Below are 15,298 nucleotides of genomic sequence, written 5' to 3' on the forward strand. Positions count from 1 at the left end.
GGTCTAGGAGCAGGAGTAGTACCAGTCTGTGTCGGACACTCCCTCATCATATGCCCTGGCTCTCCACACCTATAACAGACACCTCGCCCGACACGACACTCCCCCAGGTGTATCTTCCCACGAGATGGGCAAGCTAGAGGTGGCTGCACACCCTAGAAACCGCAATGACCGGTCTCCTGTCTCTGATCTCTATAATAGCCACCTCTCTTCCATGTAGCACGACCGACTTCCTATTGGGAACCAGAAGGTGTAGACCTATTCTTCTGCCTCTGCTCCTTAGCCTCTAACCGCTCTCCAATCTCTGCTATAGTGGCTCTATCCACTAACTCAGCAAAATCCTACAACTTCATAATCGATACCTACTTATAAATTTCTCTCCTCAAGCCTCTTTCGAACTATCGTACCTTCTTTGCCTCATCGAGAATGATGTACGGGGTGAAGCAAGAAAGCTCGATGAAACTTGCCGCGTACTACTGCATCGACAGCTGTCCCTGCTTTAGATTCATGAACTCCTCAATCTTAGCCTCCCTAGACGAGGCTGGAAAATACCTGTAGAATAAAATTTCTTTAAACCGTTCCCACATCATCTCCACATGTACAATCCTCTGCTGCTCTAATAATCTCACCGCCGATCACCATCTCTCGGCCTCTCCAGTCAATTTATATGTGGCAAATAGTACCATCTGTTCCTCAGAACACTGCATCACTGCAAATATCTTCTCCATCTCCTACACCCAATTTTCAGCGATTGCAGGATCTATACCTCTTGAGAAAGCTGGAGGACTCATCTTAATAAACTTCTCAATCAAACTACCGTGGCCTTCCGGTGGACCACCTTGTTCCTTCGAACTCCTGGCAATCTCTGCCATAACTTACTGTGCTATGCTGCATAAAATGGCATCTGAATCACTACCTGCAGTGCCTGAGGGTCCAACACCCTCACTCCCACAGGCATGGGCACTATTGCCACCAAGGTCCATCCTGAAAAACACGATAACTTAACTCAAAACCCCTTCACTATACATGTCACTTAACTCATATAGTATATTCTCCTAATTAAATCATCTCTCTTAATCCTAATTCAAGGTTTAATCTTGCAACCTAGATACCCAACTCGACGATAGTTTACAATGAATTTCCTGAAATCGTCACCCTAGGAAAATCACACAAACCACCACGGAAGTCCTACATCTAGACTACAAAACCAGACCTCAAATTCCCTTATCCTATACTCTGGTATTATTACTGCCGCACTCTATAGTTTACAAAACCTAGTATCCTAGGCTCTGATACCAAATGTAGCGACCTCAATTTCTAAATAAGAAATATAACATAATAAATGGAAAAGTCAACCCGAACCCATGGGTAACGGGGACACCTGTCAATCACAGCGGAAACCTAAGCAGCAGTAAAATAAAATATCAATCATTCAACCATGAAACATAATACCAGAGTTATTTACATTCCCAAAATACTGTATTTATTTACAATTTTCCAAAAGGCAAAATAACACTAGGATCGTACAAAAAAAACTCCCTGATCCTAGTTCAACGCTTACCCTTCTAGTAGGGAAGCTAAACCCACTTAATGGCGGCCTTGACCCGCCGGTCCCTCTTGGTTTCCTGAAAATCATTTAATATTTGGGGGTGAGACACTTCTCAGTAAGGGAAAATAAACTAAATATAGCTGTGTGGCAACATGAATATTTAAGGCACTTACACGTATACAGTACATTTCATAACTCTGTAAACATTCATCATATCATACAAGATAATCATATAATTTCATATTTTTTAATAAATCATAACATACATAAAACATCTGCTAAAATTGTAATACTGAAAATATACTCAGGATGAATAGCTAGCTGGTGTCATGTATTACTCCCCATGACGGGTTGTTCAGTCCGAAGGCGGGACCCGACAATGGCTGGCCGACCACTTCCGAGTCAAATATCTCTGTAAGTACAATGAGCCCGCCACACCCTGGTCCGGACTTCCAGGTGGATGTCCACACTCTACTAAAAGTCACATCGACTATCCATCTTCCATCCCCTCGTGGGATGGTTAGGACTAATCTGAACGTAGATATTTGATCTACATATAGCTACGGTACCGAGCTCCTGAAACTGAACTAAACTAACATCTCGGTTCTGATAACATATAATACATGATATAGTAGTAGCCTCATGCCAATCATTTCCATAAAGACGGCCTCGTGCCGAAATCATAAATATGGCCTCACGCCAAAACATAAATATGGCCTCGTGCCGATAACATGAATACGGCCTCGTGCCGATAACATAAATACGGCCTCGTGCTGATAACATAAGTACGACCTTGCGCCAGAATCATTTCAGGTATATACATTCTAAAAATAAATCATTTATCATATATTTGTCAAAATCATCACAACATAACTCATCTTTTCATAATACTTGAAAACATGCTTTGCTCGTAAAATCTTTCATATCATAATACATTTCACGTAAAATAATACTCATGCCACATGTGCTGTTAAAAGTCATACTTCATATTCTAAAATTGTGATATTCTAGCATCTCAACATACATATACATTTTAATCATCATAGCAGTATTTTCCCAATCGTACATTTCTTTCATAATAAACAAATATAACATATTCTTTTCTAAAAATAGATTTACTTATAATTAATAATTTACATGGAAAATAATTGCTTTAGTTTATTCCCTTACCTGACTACTGAGAAAGCCCCTAAATATCCTAGCCTGACCCCCGTAAGATTTCCGTGTCAATATCCTGAAACTTAAAATTCTCAGTATTAAACTTCAGTATTTCCATGCATACATCATTTCTTACAACTATCATAAGATCAAATTTGGCTTTAAAAGCCTTACTTCAACTCAGGGATGATTTCCAACTTGCTTTCACCAACGATCCGTTCTAGCAGATTTGGAGAAAACTTTCCCAGGAGCGTCGTAGTGACTTTGGTTTGTTGATCCAGTATAAAACTGGCCCAAAAACTAAGAGAGAGAGTGAGAGAGTCGAAGGGGAGAGAGAGAGAGGGCGAAGTTAGCTTAACAATGAAGTTAAAAATCTGATTTTTCCATATTTATAGAACTGAATTCGCCGACGAGCCACGTCCTTCATCGACGAATTCTTTATTAATTTCATCGATGAAATTTAGTCGGATCAAAACGTCTCTCGGTATTTCCTCGTCGACGAAATCCTTAAAGCCTTCGTTGACGAAACCCTGTATTCGTCAACAAAGCTTGGCAGCTTTCCTTCTATTCCTATTTTCATTTTTCTTCCCTCTTTAATATCTGAATTCCACCTTTTATTTGGATCGTTACATTTCAATTGACCTAGGTAAAGTCGAGGTGGTAGTTGACTGGGTGAGACCAAGGAGCATGCATGAGGTTTGTAGTTTCTTGGGTCTGGCCAGGTATTATTTCCGGTTCATCGAGGGCTTTTCTAAGCTGTTGGGCCCTTTGACGCAGCTTACTAGGAAGGGTAGCAAGTTTGTGTGGACTGGAGACTGCAAGAAGAGTTTCCAAGAGTTGAAGCGGCACTTGGTCACGACTTTAGTGTTGACCATTCCATCAGGGGATGGTGGCTTCATGATCTACAGTGATGCGTCCCTAAAGGGACTAGGTTGTGTTTTGATGCAACAGGGTAAAGTTGTTGCCTATGCTTCTCGTCAACTCAAAGTGTACAAGAAGAATTACCCTACATATGATTTGGAGTTGGCAGCAGTTGTGTTTGCTTTAAAGATCTGGCGGCACTATCTGTATGGTGAGAAGTGCGAGATCTTTACAGATCATAAAAGTATTAAATACTTCTTCATCTAGAAGGAGTTGAATATGAGGCAACACAGGTGGCTTGAATTGATCAAAGACTATGACTGTACCATTAACTATCACCCCGAAAAAGTTAATGTGGTAGTTGATGCGCTGAGTCAGAAGTCAATGGAGGCGTCGGTTTCAATAGTTGTGGGGCAGCATCAGATCAGGATGGATCTAGAGAGATTGAGGGTAGAGTTGGTGGACGGGGATCCCCAGGCCTTCGTTGTGGGGTTGGTGGTTCAGTTAACCTTACGAGAATGAATCAAAGTTACTCAATTGAACGATGTGGAGTTGGTAAATATTGTGGAGAAACTACAGAGCGAACCACATTCAAACTTTAATGTCTCTGAGGATGGAGTTCTCAAATTCCACAATAGGCTGTGTGTACCAGACGACGCAGAGATAAAGAGGATGATTCTGGAGGAGGCTCATCGCTCTCTCTATACTGTTCATCCAGGGAGCACGAAAATGTATAGAGATCTACGAGAATCGTTCTGGTGGAGTAATATGAAGAGGGAAGTGGCTAGGTTTTTTGGGCATTGCCTGACATGTCAGTAGGTGAAGTCTAAGCATCAGAGACTAGCAAAACCACTATAACCGCTTGACATTCCCAAGTGGAAGTGAGAACACATCTCAATGGATTTTGTTTTGGGGTTGCCTTCAGCAGTGCATGGACAGAATGCTATCTGGGTGGTGGTGGATCGGTTGACGAAGACGACACACTTCATTCCAATCAGAGTCAGCTATTCTATGAATAGGCTGGCAGAGTTGTACGTACAGGAGGTAGTACGGCTCCATGGCATCTTGGTGTCTATCATTTCAGATCGAGACCCACGTTTCATGTTTCACGTTTCGGTTCTGGAAGGGGTTGCAGGATGCCTTAGGGTCACAGCTCATGTTCAGCACTACGTTTCACCCGCAAACGAATGGGTAGTCTGAAAGGACGATTCAGATTTTGGAGGATATGCTGCAAGCATGCATGTTGGATTTTAGTAATAGTTGGATCCGGTATCTACCACTCGTAGAATTTGCTTAAAACAACAGCCACTAAACTAGTATTGAGATGACACCATATGAGGCCTTGTATGGTCATCGGTGTTGAACTCTATTATACTGAGATGGGGTAGGTGAGCGGTAGATTTTGGGATAGGAGTTGGTTTAACAGACCTCTGGGAAGGTCGAGCTTATCAGAGAAAGGATTAGATTAGCTCAGAGTCGTCAGAAGAGTTATGCCGATACTTGCCGATGAGAATTGAAATTTGATATTGGAGATATGGTATTTCTGAGGGTTGCTCCTATGAAAGGAGTGATAAGGTTCAGGAGGAAGAGCAAGTTGAGTCCTTGGTACATTGGGTCATTCGAGATCTTGGAAAGGACAGATCTAGTTACTTATCGGGTAGCCTTACCCCAGACCTTATCTAGGGTGCATGATGTGTTTCACGTGTCGGTGCTGAGGAAGTACGTTCCAGATCCGTTGCATGTGATTAGTTATGAGTCCTTAGAGATCAGTGAAGCACTAGCTTATGGTGAGATATCAATTCAGATTTTGGATCAAAAGGTACGAAAGTTGCGTACCAGGGAGATACCACTGGTAAAGGTGTTATGGTGTAACCACGTGGTTGAGGAGGCTTCTTGGGAAGTAGAGGTCAAGATACGTCAGAAGTATCCTCAACTATTCAGAGATGTTCAGAGTTAGACAGGTCATGTAGATATGTGAGTGTATCCCTTTTTTGCTTATGGTAAGGGTATGTGGATTGTCTCTGTGAGAGTTTGTATATGTAATGTGAGCTTTCGAGTATATTCTATGTAACCACGGTATTCCTACACCATAAGTGAGGGTAGGTAATAAATTTGAGACGGGGTTGCTATATGGGTGGCCGCCGGCTCTTCCTAGAGACAGAGTAGTTAGAGTTCAGACAATGTGATAGGAACAATTAGCAAATTTCGAGGACGAAATTTTATAAGGAGGGGAGATTGTAGTAACCCGATCAAAATATATATATATATATATATAATAATAATAATAATAATAATAATAATAATAATAATAATAATAATAATAAATAAATAAATAAATAAATAAAGAGATATTTTGGAGGAGATATTTGAAAGGAGATATGTTGAGATATTTATATATAAATATCTTGGAGGAAATATTTATTTTGATTACTTAAAGGCTAAGTTAGGTTTTTCTTCATAAACTCTCATTCTCTCTCTCTCTCTCTCTCTCTCTCTCTCTCTCTCTCTCTCTCTCTCTCTCTCTAATATTTTCAGGTCGTGTGTTTCCAGAATCGACGATCCGACGTTGCTACGTGGATCAGTGAAGGAATCTCTATAGGTTCTACGGATCAGAATTTCATTTCGGAGATTTTTGAGTTTTTCCCAAAAATCAAGGTAAGGGTCGGTTTTTGCTTTTGGTCTAGTAGATCTGTAGTATATGAGATTATATTGAAGTGTTTTTCTTCGAGTATTAGGTTTCGGGGTTTTCGTGTTGTTGTTTTGAACCGTTTAGGTTCTGGGTTCGAAAAGCTAGGGCTTGAGTTCTAAGTCGTTTCGGACTCCGATTCACACGCAAGGGAGTTATGTTAATATAGTGATTTATACAATATGAATCGATTGAAATATTAAAATAACTTTTAGATTTCGAGTTACGGCGATTTTAGGGTTTTCGGGCTTCGATTCGATAAACTGGCTTTATTTTCAAAACCAACCAGTCAAATTCAAATGTTATATTTTTAGAATATTGTACTTGTCATTCTGGACCTTTTCACTGGTTGACAATGTTGTTTTCGTTGTTTAAAACTCGTACTGTGATTTTAACTGTTTATATTTACTTTCGGGTTATTTTCGAATGTGGAAAACTGTGTGGCAAGTGTTGATGTTGTGAAATACTGGAACTGTCGTGAAAATGCAAGAAGTTTATTTGACGTGTAAAGACCTAAAAATTTAAAAGGATTAAAATAATTAAAAAAATATAAATAAATAAAATAGCAGATAAATAAATAAAAGGAATGACGTGGGAAAAAAATAAATTAAAACTAAAGAAATTAAATTAAACTAAGATAAATTAAATAATTAGTAATTAAATTAAATATTTTTACATTGGATTTAAAAAAAAACTAATTAGAATGATATATATATATATATATAAGTAAGTTACTATAATATATATATATATATATATATATATATATATATATATATATATAAAAGTATCTAACACAAGAGATAAGAAGAGAAGAAAGAAGAAAGAAGAAGAAGGAAGAAGATATTGCAGAGCTGCACGCCCCCCCCCCCCCCCCCGAAATATTTCCTGCGCTCCGTCTCCGTCTCTCTCATTCTCTCAATTTCTCAGCGAGTTTGTGACGGATTGGGAAACGGAAGGTGCCGTTAGAATCCTGGTTCTGCTGCCGATATTTCTACTGGAGCAGATTTTTCATGGGAACGGCTTAAGCACTGCTCCTAGGGAAATGTAATTTTTCTCCATTTTCTCAATTTCTCCGTTAATATGTGGTTAAATCAACGAACGGACACCACCATGGGGTCCTAGTCATCGTCATCATCATTTTGACATAGGTAATTTTTCAATAGGGATTTTCTAGGCCCTACTCCAAAGCGAGAGTGCAATTTGAGAATTTGGTTAAATTTAAGGATATTGTTATTTATTTAGGAATTATGGCCTTAGGAAATATTTAAATAATATTTTATTCAAGAATAATTTATTGAAACTAGGAATCTAATTTCAGGGTCCGGGTGAGCGTTGTAGGTATTTTTCGGAGTCCCTGTTGGCGTAGTTCAAGAAACCAGGTAAGGGGAAAAATATATATTAAATCAGAATTTTTATGAATTTAATGAAAAAATAAATTGTGTTATATGTACGTGTATATGTTTCAGTATGGGTAAAATGCCAACTGTTTAAAGTATATTTTTTTCCGAGTTTAGGGCCGTTTATTAGATATGTATATGTGAAAATGAACTGATGAAAGTGAGAAATATTTTCAGGATAATTAAGTAAGAAATGAAAGGTATTTTCAGTATATAAACATTAATGGTTGGCTTATTTTACAGACAATGTATGAATTTTATTGCTAAATTGTGTGGCATGAGATTCTGTGCAAATATATGTTAAATGTATGAGATGCAAGTTAAGTAAGTAAAACAATGAAAATAAAATATGATATGGACAATATTGTCTGTGTATGTTAAATGCAATCATGTAAATGTAAGACAACTGAAAGACAGTCATGTTAGCAGATCTAGCACACTTCTGTGTAGACTAACTGATGATAGCTAAAAGGAGCTGTGTTAGCAAATTTAGAACGTTTCTATGTAGACTAACTGATGATGGCTAAAGACCAGCTGTAGTATGAAATGAAATGTTATGTAATGAAATGATGATGAAATGACAATGAAATGAAATGACAAAGGTAAATGATGTAAATGGGAAAGAGTCACTTAAAGTGAAACGAAATGCAAAGTTAAGTTATGAACAGGAATGAATGTGCATGAATGTATAATGACAGAAAAGAATGAGGTATTATGATATTAGAAGTATGTATGTACGTAGAACATGTTATGATTGGGCGAGGCGTACCTTTCGCCCGAGGGCTTGCTAAGTAAGGCAAGTGCACTAGTAGCTACAGATGTGGCAGTAGCCGCATAACGAATTAGGGCAGAGGGAACCTACTTGTATGGGCGGATAGATTTTCCTATCCTTAGGGCCTTTGCCGGTAAGCTATTGTTGAACAGTGTGAGTACGAGATCAATTTATCACTTGAGGGCTTACTGAGTAAAGTGAGTGCCCTGGTATGCTTTAGCTGCGACCTTTGGGTTGTCAAAAATATCAGAGCAGAGGGGTGCTACTTGTATGGGCGGGTAATCACCCCTATCCCCGGGTAATCTCGTGGGTTAAACATTTGCATGTGTTTGATTAGGATCAAGGAATGATTTCGGAAATTATGTTAAGGATTTTCAAATGTTAAATATTATGTTATATATAAACTCATGTTGGCCACACACTATTTTAATATATGGTTTCTTCCCTTACTAAGATGTGTCTCACCCGAATATGAATTTTTTTTTTTTTTAGGATTTCTTTGAGATCGAGCTTAGAGAGCTCGACGTTTTTATAGCATTATTAGGAGATATAAGAAAAAGGGTATAAATATTTTAATTATGTTTTTGTAGAAAGTAAATATTTAAGTTTTATGTCTTTATGTTTTGACGATATTGAATAAGGAATAATTGTGAAAATACTGAATTATTTTGGGAGTTATGTAGATTTATGGAAATGCAGGTGATGAATGGATAATATGGATTATAGATAGATTTTAGAAAACTCTCATATTATAATTGGAAGATTATATTTATGTTTTCCGCTGCGTATATGTTAATTATGGATTATGATTATTAGGGATATGATCAGGTATAACGCACCGAGCCCAGGTTTAAGGGTTCGGGGGGTTACATTTGGTATCAGAGCAAAGGGCTAGTTACCCCGATCCTAGGGAACTCTCGCTTATGAATGATTGTGGCGAAGTAAGACTCTTCGCCCGAGGGCTTACTAAATTGAGGGACGGCGATACATAACGCCTTAATCTCAGTGAGTGCTCTGATAGGTACCCGTTGTTGCCATGGGCGCAAGGCCCCTAAGGGAAAGTGACAACGCCCGAAAGGGGGGTCGTTACATGACGGTTTCGGGCCGGATTTAACGTAATGATTTGTTTTGTGAAATGATTTCAAAAAAGTGTTTAAATTGCTTAAATTACAAGATATGCTTTAGGAACCCTAGGGACTGATAGTGTAGGCACAGATCCGTTGCCAGTGAGGGAACCATACTTTTGATCTATACGAACCCAAGCTGTATTGAGACAGTAGGGGTGGTCTTAGTATGAGTTTGCCTCTTGATCGTGTACCCAGGTTGTATTAAGACAATAGGGGCGGTCAACCCCAATTGTGGGGATTTATACATGGTATAGAGTTTGAGGGCGTGTCCTATCCTGCATATCTGTACATTTATGTAATTGTTGTTATATACTATGTGGCTATTCATATGATGAAAATGGGCTACGTATTTTACAATTACGAAAACGAAGATTATATATGTTTATGTTTTTGTTAAACACTTAAAGCATGCTGGCCACACACTATTATTAGCTTAATCATCCTTTACTAAGAGGTGTCTCACCTTATCATACAAACTATCTTTTCAAGTCCTTATCGAGGTTGAGATTAGCAAGAACTGAGGCAGGGTAGCGATCTGTTTTTGAGTGAGCGTCTTCACGAGCTCGATTTTGTAGGTTATGTTATAGGTTTTCAGAACTTGTAAAATGTTGTAAGACTCGATGATGCGTCGAATATCATACATTATTGTATATGGATGTTGGAATAACTGTATGTATCTATCGGGCAGTTAGAACTCTGGTAATAGTTTAATGGATGTTTATGTTTTCCACTGCATATATATCTGTTGAGAAGTATATCATGTACACAGATGTCACTACAGTAACACCTGGGCCGTAAGTTGGGACCAGGGTGTTACAGTTCCACATTGGTAGAAAAAGTTGTTTTGAATTTTTTCTTTGTTTGTCCCACATTGGTGAGAAGTGTTTTTTGGACTTGAGGTTAAATCTATATAAAGAGCTCAACTCTCCATTTGTAAAATACACATCAAAGTTGTACTTGGTCAAGAAATAGTAGATTAACCGTCGGCGCCCGACATAGGTAATTTTGTACCGAATCTCGTTAAATTCTTATCTTGTTCTTTTTACTGTCTTTTATGATTAGTTTCTACATTACTTTAGTTTCTTATATATTCAATAGCATTAGTAGTTGTATTGGTGTTTGGCACAAGTGGGGTGCCCAACACAACAATTGGTATCAGAGCTAGGTTGAATAGTGTCGATACGGAGGTGTTCTTTTATTAGGATCATTGATTCCACGTTTGATGCCTAAGAAAGACCTTGTCTAAGTGAGTGCTTAGAGACCATTGTGGCTCAGTCGCTCCTAAGAGGTCGGTCTGGTCAAAGTGAAATTTCATAGGATAAAACAGAGTAGACACAGCTGGTACGTACTATTCATCCTAGGTCTTTTACTTTGTTGGTTGTTATTGAATATATGGAAGATGACATAAACTAGTGCAGCAGTAGAAGAAACTTTGTCCACACGAACTCCAACCCCTTCGGCTTCGACATCATCATCAAAGATGATAGCTAATGATCGGTTTGAGGTGGAGAAATTTGATGGTACCAATAATTTTGGTATGTGGCAATTTCAGGTGATGGATATCCTATACTAGCAAGAATTGGATATTGCTTTGGATGATCAACCAATGGATATAGGTGATAGAGATTGAGAAAAGATCAATCGACGGGAATTTGGTACAATTCGTCTGTGTCTCACTAAAAATCACAAATATTGTGTTATGAGGGAGACATCTGCAAAGAAATTGTGGAAGACATCGGAAGATACATTTATGACCAAGAGTTTGGAAAAGCGGCTCTATTTGAAAAAGAATTTTTTTCGCTTCCAGTATCCACCATGTATTTCGATTAATGACCACATAAATGCTTTCAATAAAATTTTGGCCAATTTGTTAAATTTGGATGAAAAGGTGAAAGATGAGGATAAAGTCATATTGTTACTGAATTCTCTCCCTGATGATTATGAACATCTGACCACCACTTTATTGTATGGGAAAGATAAAGTTACTTTTAATGTCATTTTTTACTGCATTGTTTAGTAATGAATGCAAAAAGAATAATCAGAGGGTCCATAAGGAAACAACAGAAGCATTAACAATAAGGGGACGTTCTCAGAGTCGTATGCTTGGAAGGAGGAGTAAATCTCGTGGGAGACCTGCTAAACATGAATGTGCCTTTTATCATGAGAAATTAAATTGGAAGAAAGATTGCCCTAAATTACAGCAAAAGAATAAGGGCAAAACACATTCTAATGTCAATATAGCCAATGATGATGGAAGTGAGTTAGATTTTTCTCTTGTTGGAACATCTTCGTCACATTATTTTGGTGAGTGGATTTTGGATTCTGGTTGTTCCTATCACATGTGTCTCAATAGGGAATGGTTTTCTAATTTTGAAGAATTAGATCGTGGGGTTATTTTTATGGGAAATGATAACACCTGTAAAACAAGTGGAATAGGATCAATACAGTTGAAATGTCAAGATGGAACTATTAAAACCTTGATTGATGTTAGGTATGTTCCAAGTCTAAAGAAAAATTTGATTTCATTGGGTGCCTTGGAATCTAAAGGGTTCACTATCACTTTGAAAGATTGAACCTTAAAGATTAAATCAGGTGCACTGGTGGTGATGAAAGGAATAAGGAAAAATAACTTGTATTATTTACAAGGTAGTACAGTTATTGGCTTAGCAGCTATTGTTTATGAGAAAAATGCAGGTTTAGATACAACCAGGTTATGACATGCAATTGGCACATGCAGAAGAAAAATCTTTGCAACAATTAGCTAAGTGAGGTTTGTTGAAGGGTGCAAAGGTGTGCAAACTTGAATTTTGTGAGCATTGTATTCTGGGAAAATAAACTAGAGTGAAATTTGGGACTGCAATCCACCAGACTGAAGGTATTTTAGACTACATCCATATAGATATATGGGGAGGGGGCACAAAAACAGCTTCATTGGGTGGTATGCATTATTTTGTCACTTTTGTTGATGATTTTTCTAAAAGAGTTTGGGTTTATTCTATGAAACATAAAAATGAAGTGTGTGACATTTTCCTTAAGTAGAAAAAATTAATTGAAACTCAAACTGGCAGAAAGATTAAACAGCTTAGATAAGATAATGGTGGTGAATACATGAGGGACCCATTTATGAAGGTATGTCAAGATGAACGTATTGCTCAACACTTCATAGTTAGAGATACGCCACAATAGAATGGGGTGGCAGAGCGCATGAATCGGACTTTGCTAGAGAGAGTTCGATGTATGTTGTCTAATGTTGGGTTAGACAAAAGGTTTTGGGCAGAGGCTGTTAGATATGCATGTCATCTTATCAACCGTCTACCATCATCTACAATAGGAGAAAAAATACCCTATGAGGTATGGTCTGGAAATCATGCTAATGATTATGATTCTTTACATATTTTTGGTACTATGGCTTATTATCATGTTAAAGAATCTAAGTTGGATCCAATAGCCAAGAAAGCAATATTCTTAGGAATTAGTGCATGAGTAAAAGGATATTGTCTTTAGTGTCTAGAGATGAAAAAAAATTATTTTAAGTAGGGATGTGACTTTTAATGAACTTGTGATGATGAAGAAAACAATACACAAGGAGTCATGAGTTGAAGAGAAGACCAGTGGTACTCAACAACAGGTGGAGGTTGAGACAATTTTGGGAAACCTAGTGAGAAATGAGACTACACCAGGTAACTCTCCAGTTACGGTGGGGAATAGCGTACAAGAAGAGGAGATTTCAATTTGAGAATTTTCATAGCAACAAGAATCAATTGTTTCTTAGAGGCCAAGACGAGAAATTTGAAAACCTATTCGGTATACTGATATGGTGACCTATGCACTTCCAGTTGTAGATGATGGTGTTCCTTGCATTTTCAAAGGAAGTAATGAGGAACTCTGAATCAGACAAGTGGAAAAGAGCGATGAATGAAGAAATGCAGTCTCTTTATCAGAATCAAACTTAGGAGCTAGCCCAGCTGCCCAAGGGTAAGAAAGCAAATGGTTGCAAATGGGTTTATGTAAAGAAAGAAGGATTTCTAGATGCAAATAATGTTCGCTTCAAATCTAGATTGGTAGCTAAGGGCTACGCACAGAAGGAAGGGATTGATTATAATGAGGTATTTTCTCCAGTTGTTAAACATTCTTCCATTTGAATTTTGTTGGCTTTGATAGCACAATTTGATCTTGAACTAGTTCAGCTCGATGTAAAAACTGCATTTTTACATGGTGATTTGGAAGAGGAAATCTATATGACTTACCTAGATGGATTTCAGGTTGCTGGAAAATAAAATTGGGTATGTAAATTGGGTAAATCGTTGTATGGTTTAAAACAGTCTCCAAGACAGTGGTACAAACGATTTCATCAGTTTATGATGGGTCACAAGTACATCAGAAATAAACATGATCATTGTGTTTATTTTTGCAGACTATAAAATGGATCTTTTATATATTTACTCTTGTATGTTGATGATATGTTGATAGCTTCAAAGAACAAGGAAGGAATCAACAAGCTGAAAAATCAGTTAAATCAAGAGGTTGAGATGAAAGATCTTGGTGAAGCAAAGAAGATACTTGGCATGGAGATTCACACAGATAGAATGAGAGGAAGAGTTAGTTTGTCTCAAAAACAGTATTTGAAGAAGGTAGTACAGAGTTTTGGCATGTATGAGCAATCAAAACCACTAAGAACTCCTCTTGCTCCTCATTTCAAACTTAGTACGACTTTATCTCCTAAATTAGATAAGGAACGTAAGTATATGTCACACGTTCCTTATGCAAGTGTCGTTGATAGTCTGATGTATGTAATGGTTTATACGAGACCTAATATTTCACAAGTTGTTAGTATGATGAGCAGGTATATGCATGATCCGGGTAAAGGACATTGACAAGCTGTGAAATGGATTTTGACATATATTATGAATACGATTGATGTTGCTATAGTATTTGAGAAAAATAATACTATTGATCAACGTGTTGTTGAATATGTGGATTATGATTTTGTAGGTGATCTGGATAAACGTCGATCAACTACTGGATATGTTTTTACATTTGCTAATGGTCCAGTGAGTTAAAGGTCTACCTTACAGTCTACCATTGCCTTGTCTGCAATAGAAGTAGAGTACATGGCAACTTCAAAGGCTGTTAAGGAAGTTATTTGGTTGCAGAATTTACTTAAAAATTTGGGAGTTGTTCAGAAACACATTGTTGTGTTCTGTGATAGCTAGAGTGATATTCATTTGGCAAAAAACCAAGTCTATCATGCACGAACGAAGCACATCGACGTTCGGTTTCATTTTATGCAGGATATTATTGATGAAGGCAAGATACTTCTTAAGAAGATTACTACAATTGAAAATCTCGCATATATGTTGACCAAGATTGTGACAATAATCAAGTTCAAACGTTGTTTGGACTTGATCAATATCCTACAAGTCTGAATATTTTTGGAAGGGGCCGATGATGTGGAATTGCAGAAAATTTTGATGACTGAAAATTTTGTTGAATTTATCGTCAAAGTGGAGATTTGTTATTTTTTGTCCCATATTGGTAGAATAGATTCACAGTGGTAGAAAAAATTATTTTGAATTTTTTCTTTGTTTGTCCCACATTTGTGAGAAGTGTTTTTTGGACTTGAGATTTAAGTTATATAAGGAGCTCAACTCTCCATTTATAAAACACACCTCAAAGTTGTACTTTGTCAAGTAGTGGATTGATCGTCGGTGCCCGAGGCCGTAAGTAATTCTGTACCGAACCTCGTTA

At 37.6% G+C, this 15,298-nt stretch overlaps 1 protein-coding gene across 1 annotated transcript; it reads left to right on the top strand.

Moving 5' to 3' along the window:
* Nucleotides 1–5,099: 5,099 nt before the first annotated feature.
* On the top strand, nt 5,100–5,522 carry LOC131155864 (uncharacterized). Its single transcript, XM_058109314.1, has one exon. The coding sequence runs from the start codon at nt 5,100–5,102 to the stop codon at nt 5,520–5,522; it is 423 nt and encodes a 140-aa protein (XP_057965297.1).
* The last annotated feature ends 9,776 nt before the right edge of the window (nt 5,523–15,298 follow it).

The sequence above is a fragment of the Malania oleifera genome, chromosome 5, assembly GCF_029873635.1.
Source record: "Malania oleifera isolate guangnan ecotype guangnan chromosome 5, ASM2987363v1, whole genome shotgun sequence".
NCBI lineage: Eukaryota > Viridiplantae > Streptophyta > Magnoliopsida > Santalales > Ximeniaceae > Malania > Malania oleifera.

Bases quoted from the DNA above. Each gene is read 5' to 3' on its own strand.
- LOC131155864 (XM_058109314.1), top strand. From the start codon at position 5,100: ATGGTATTTCTGAGGGTTGCTCCTATGAAAGGAGTGATAAGGTTCAGG.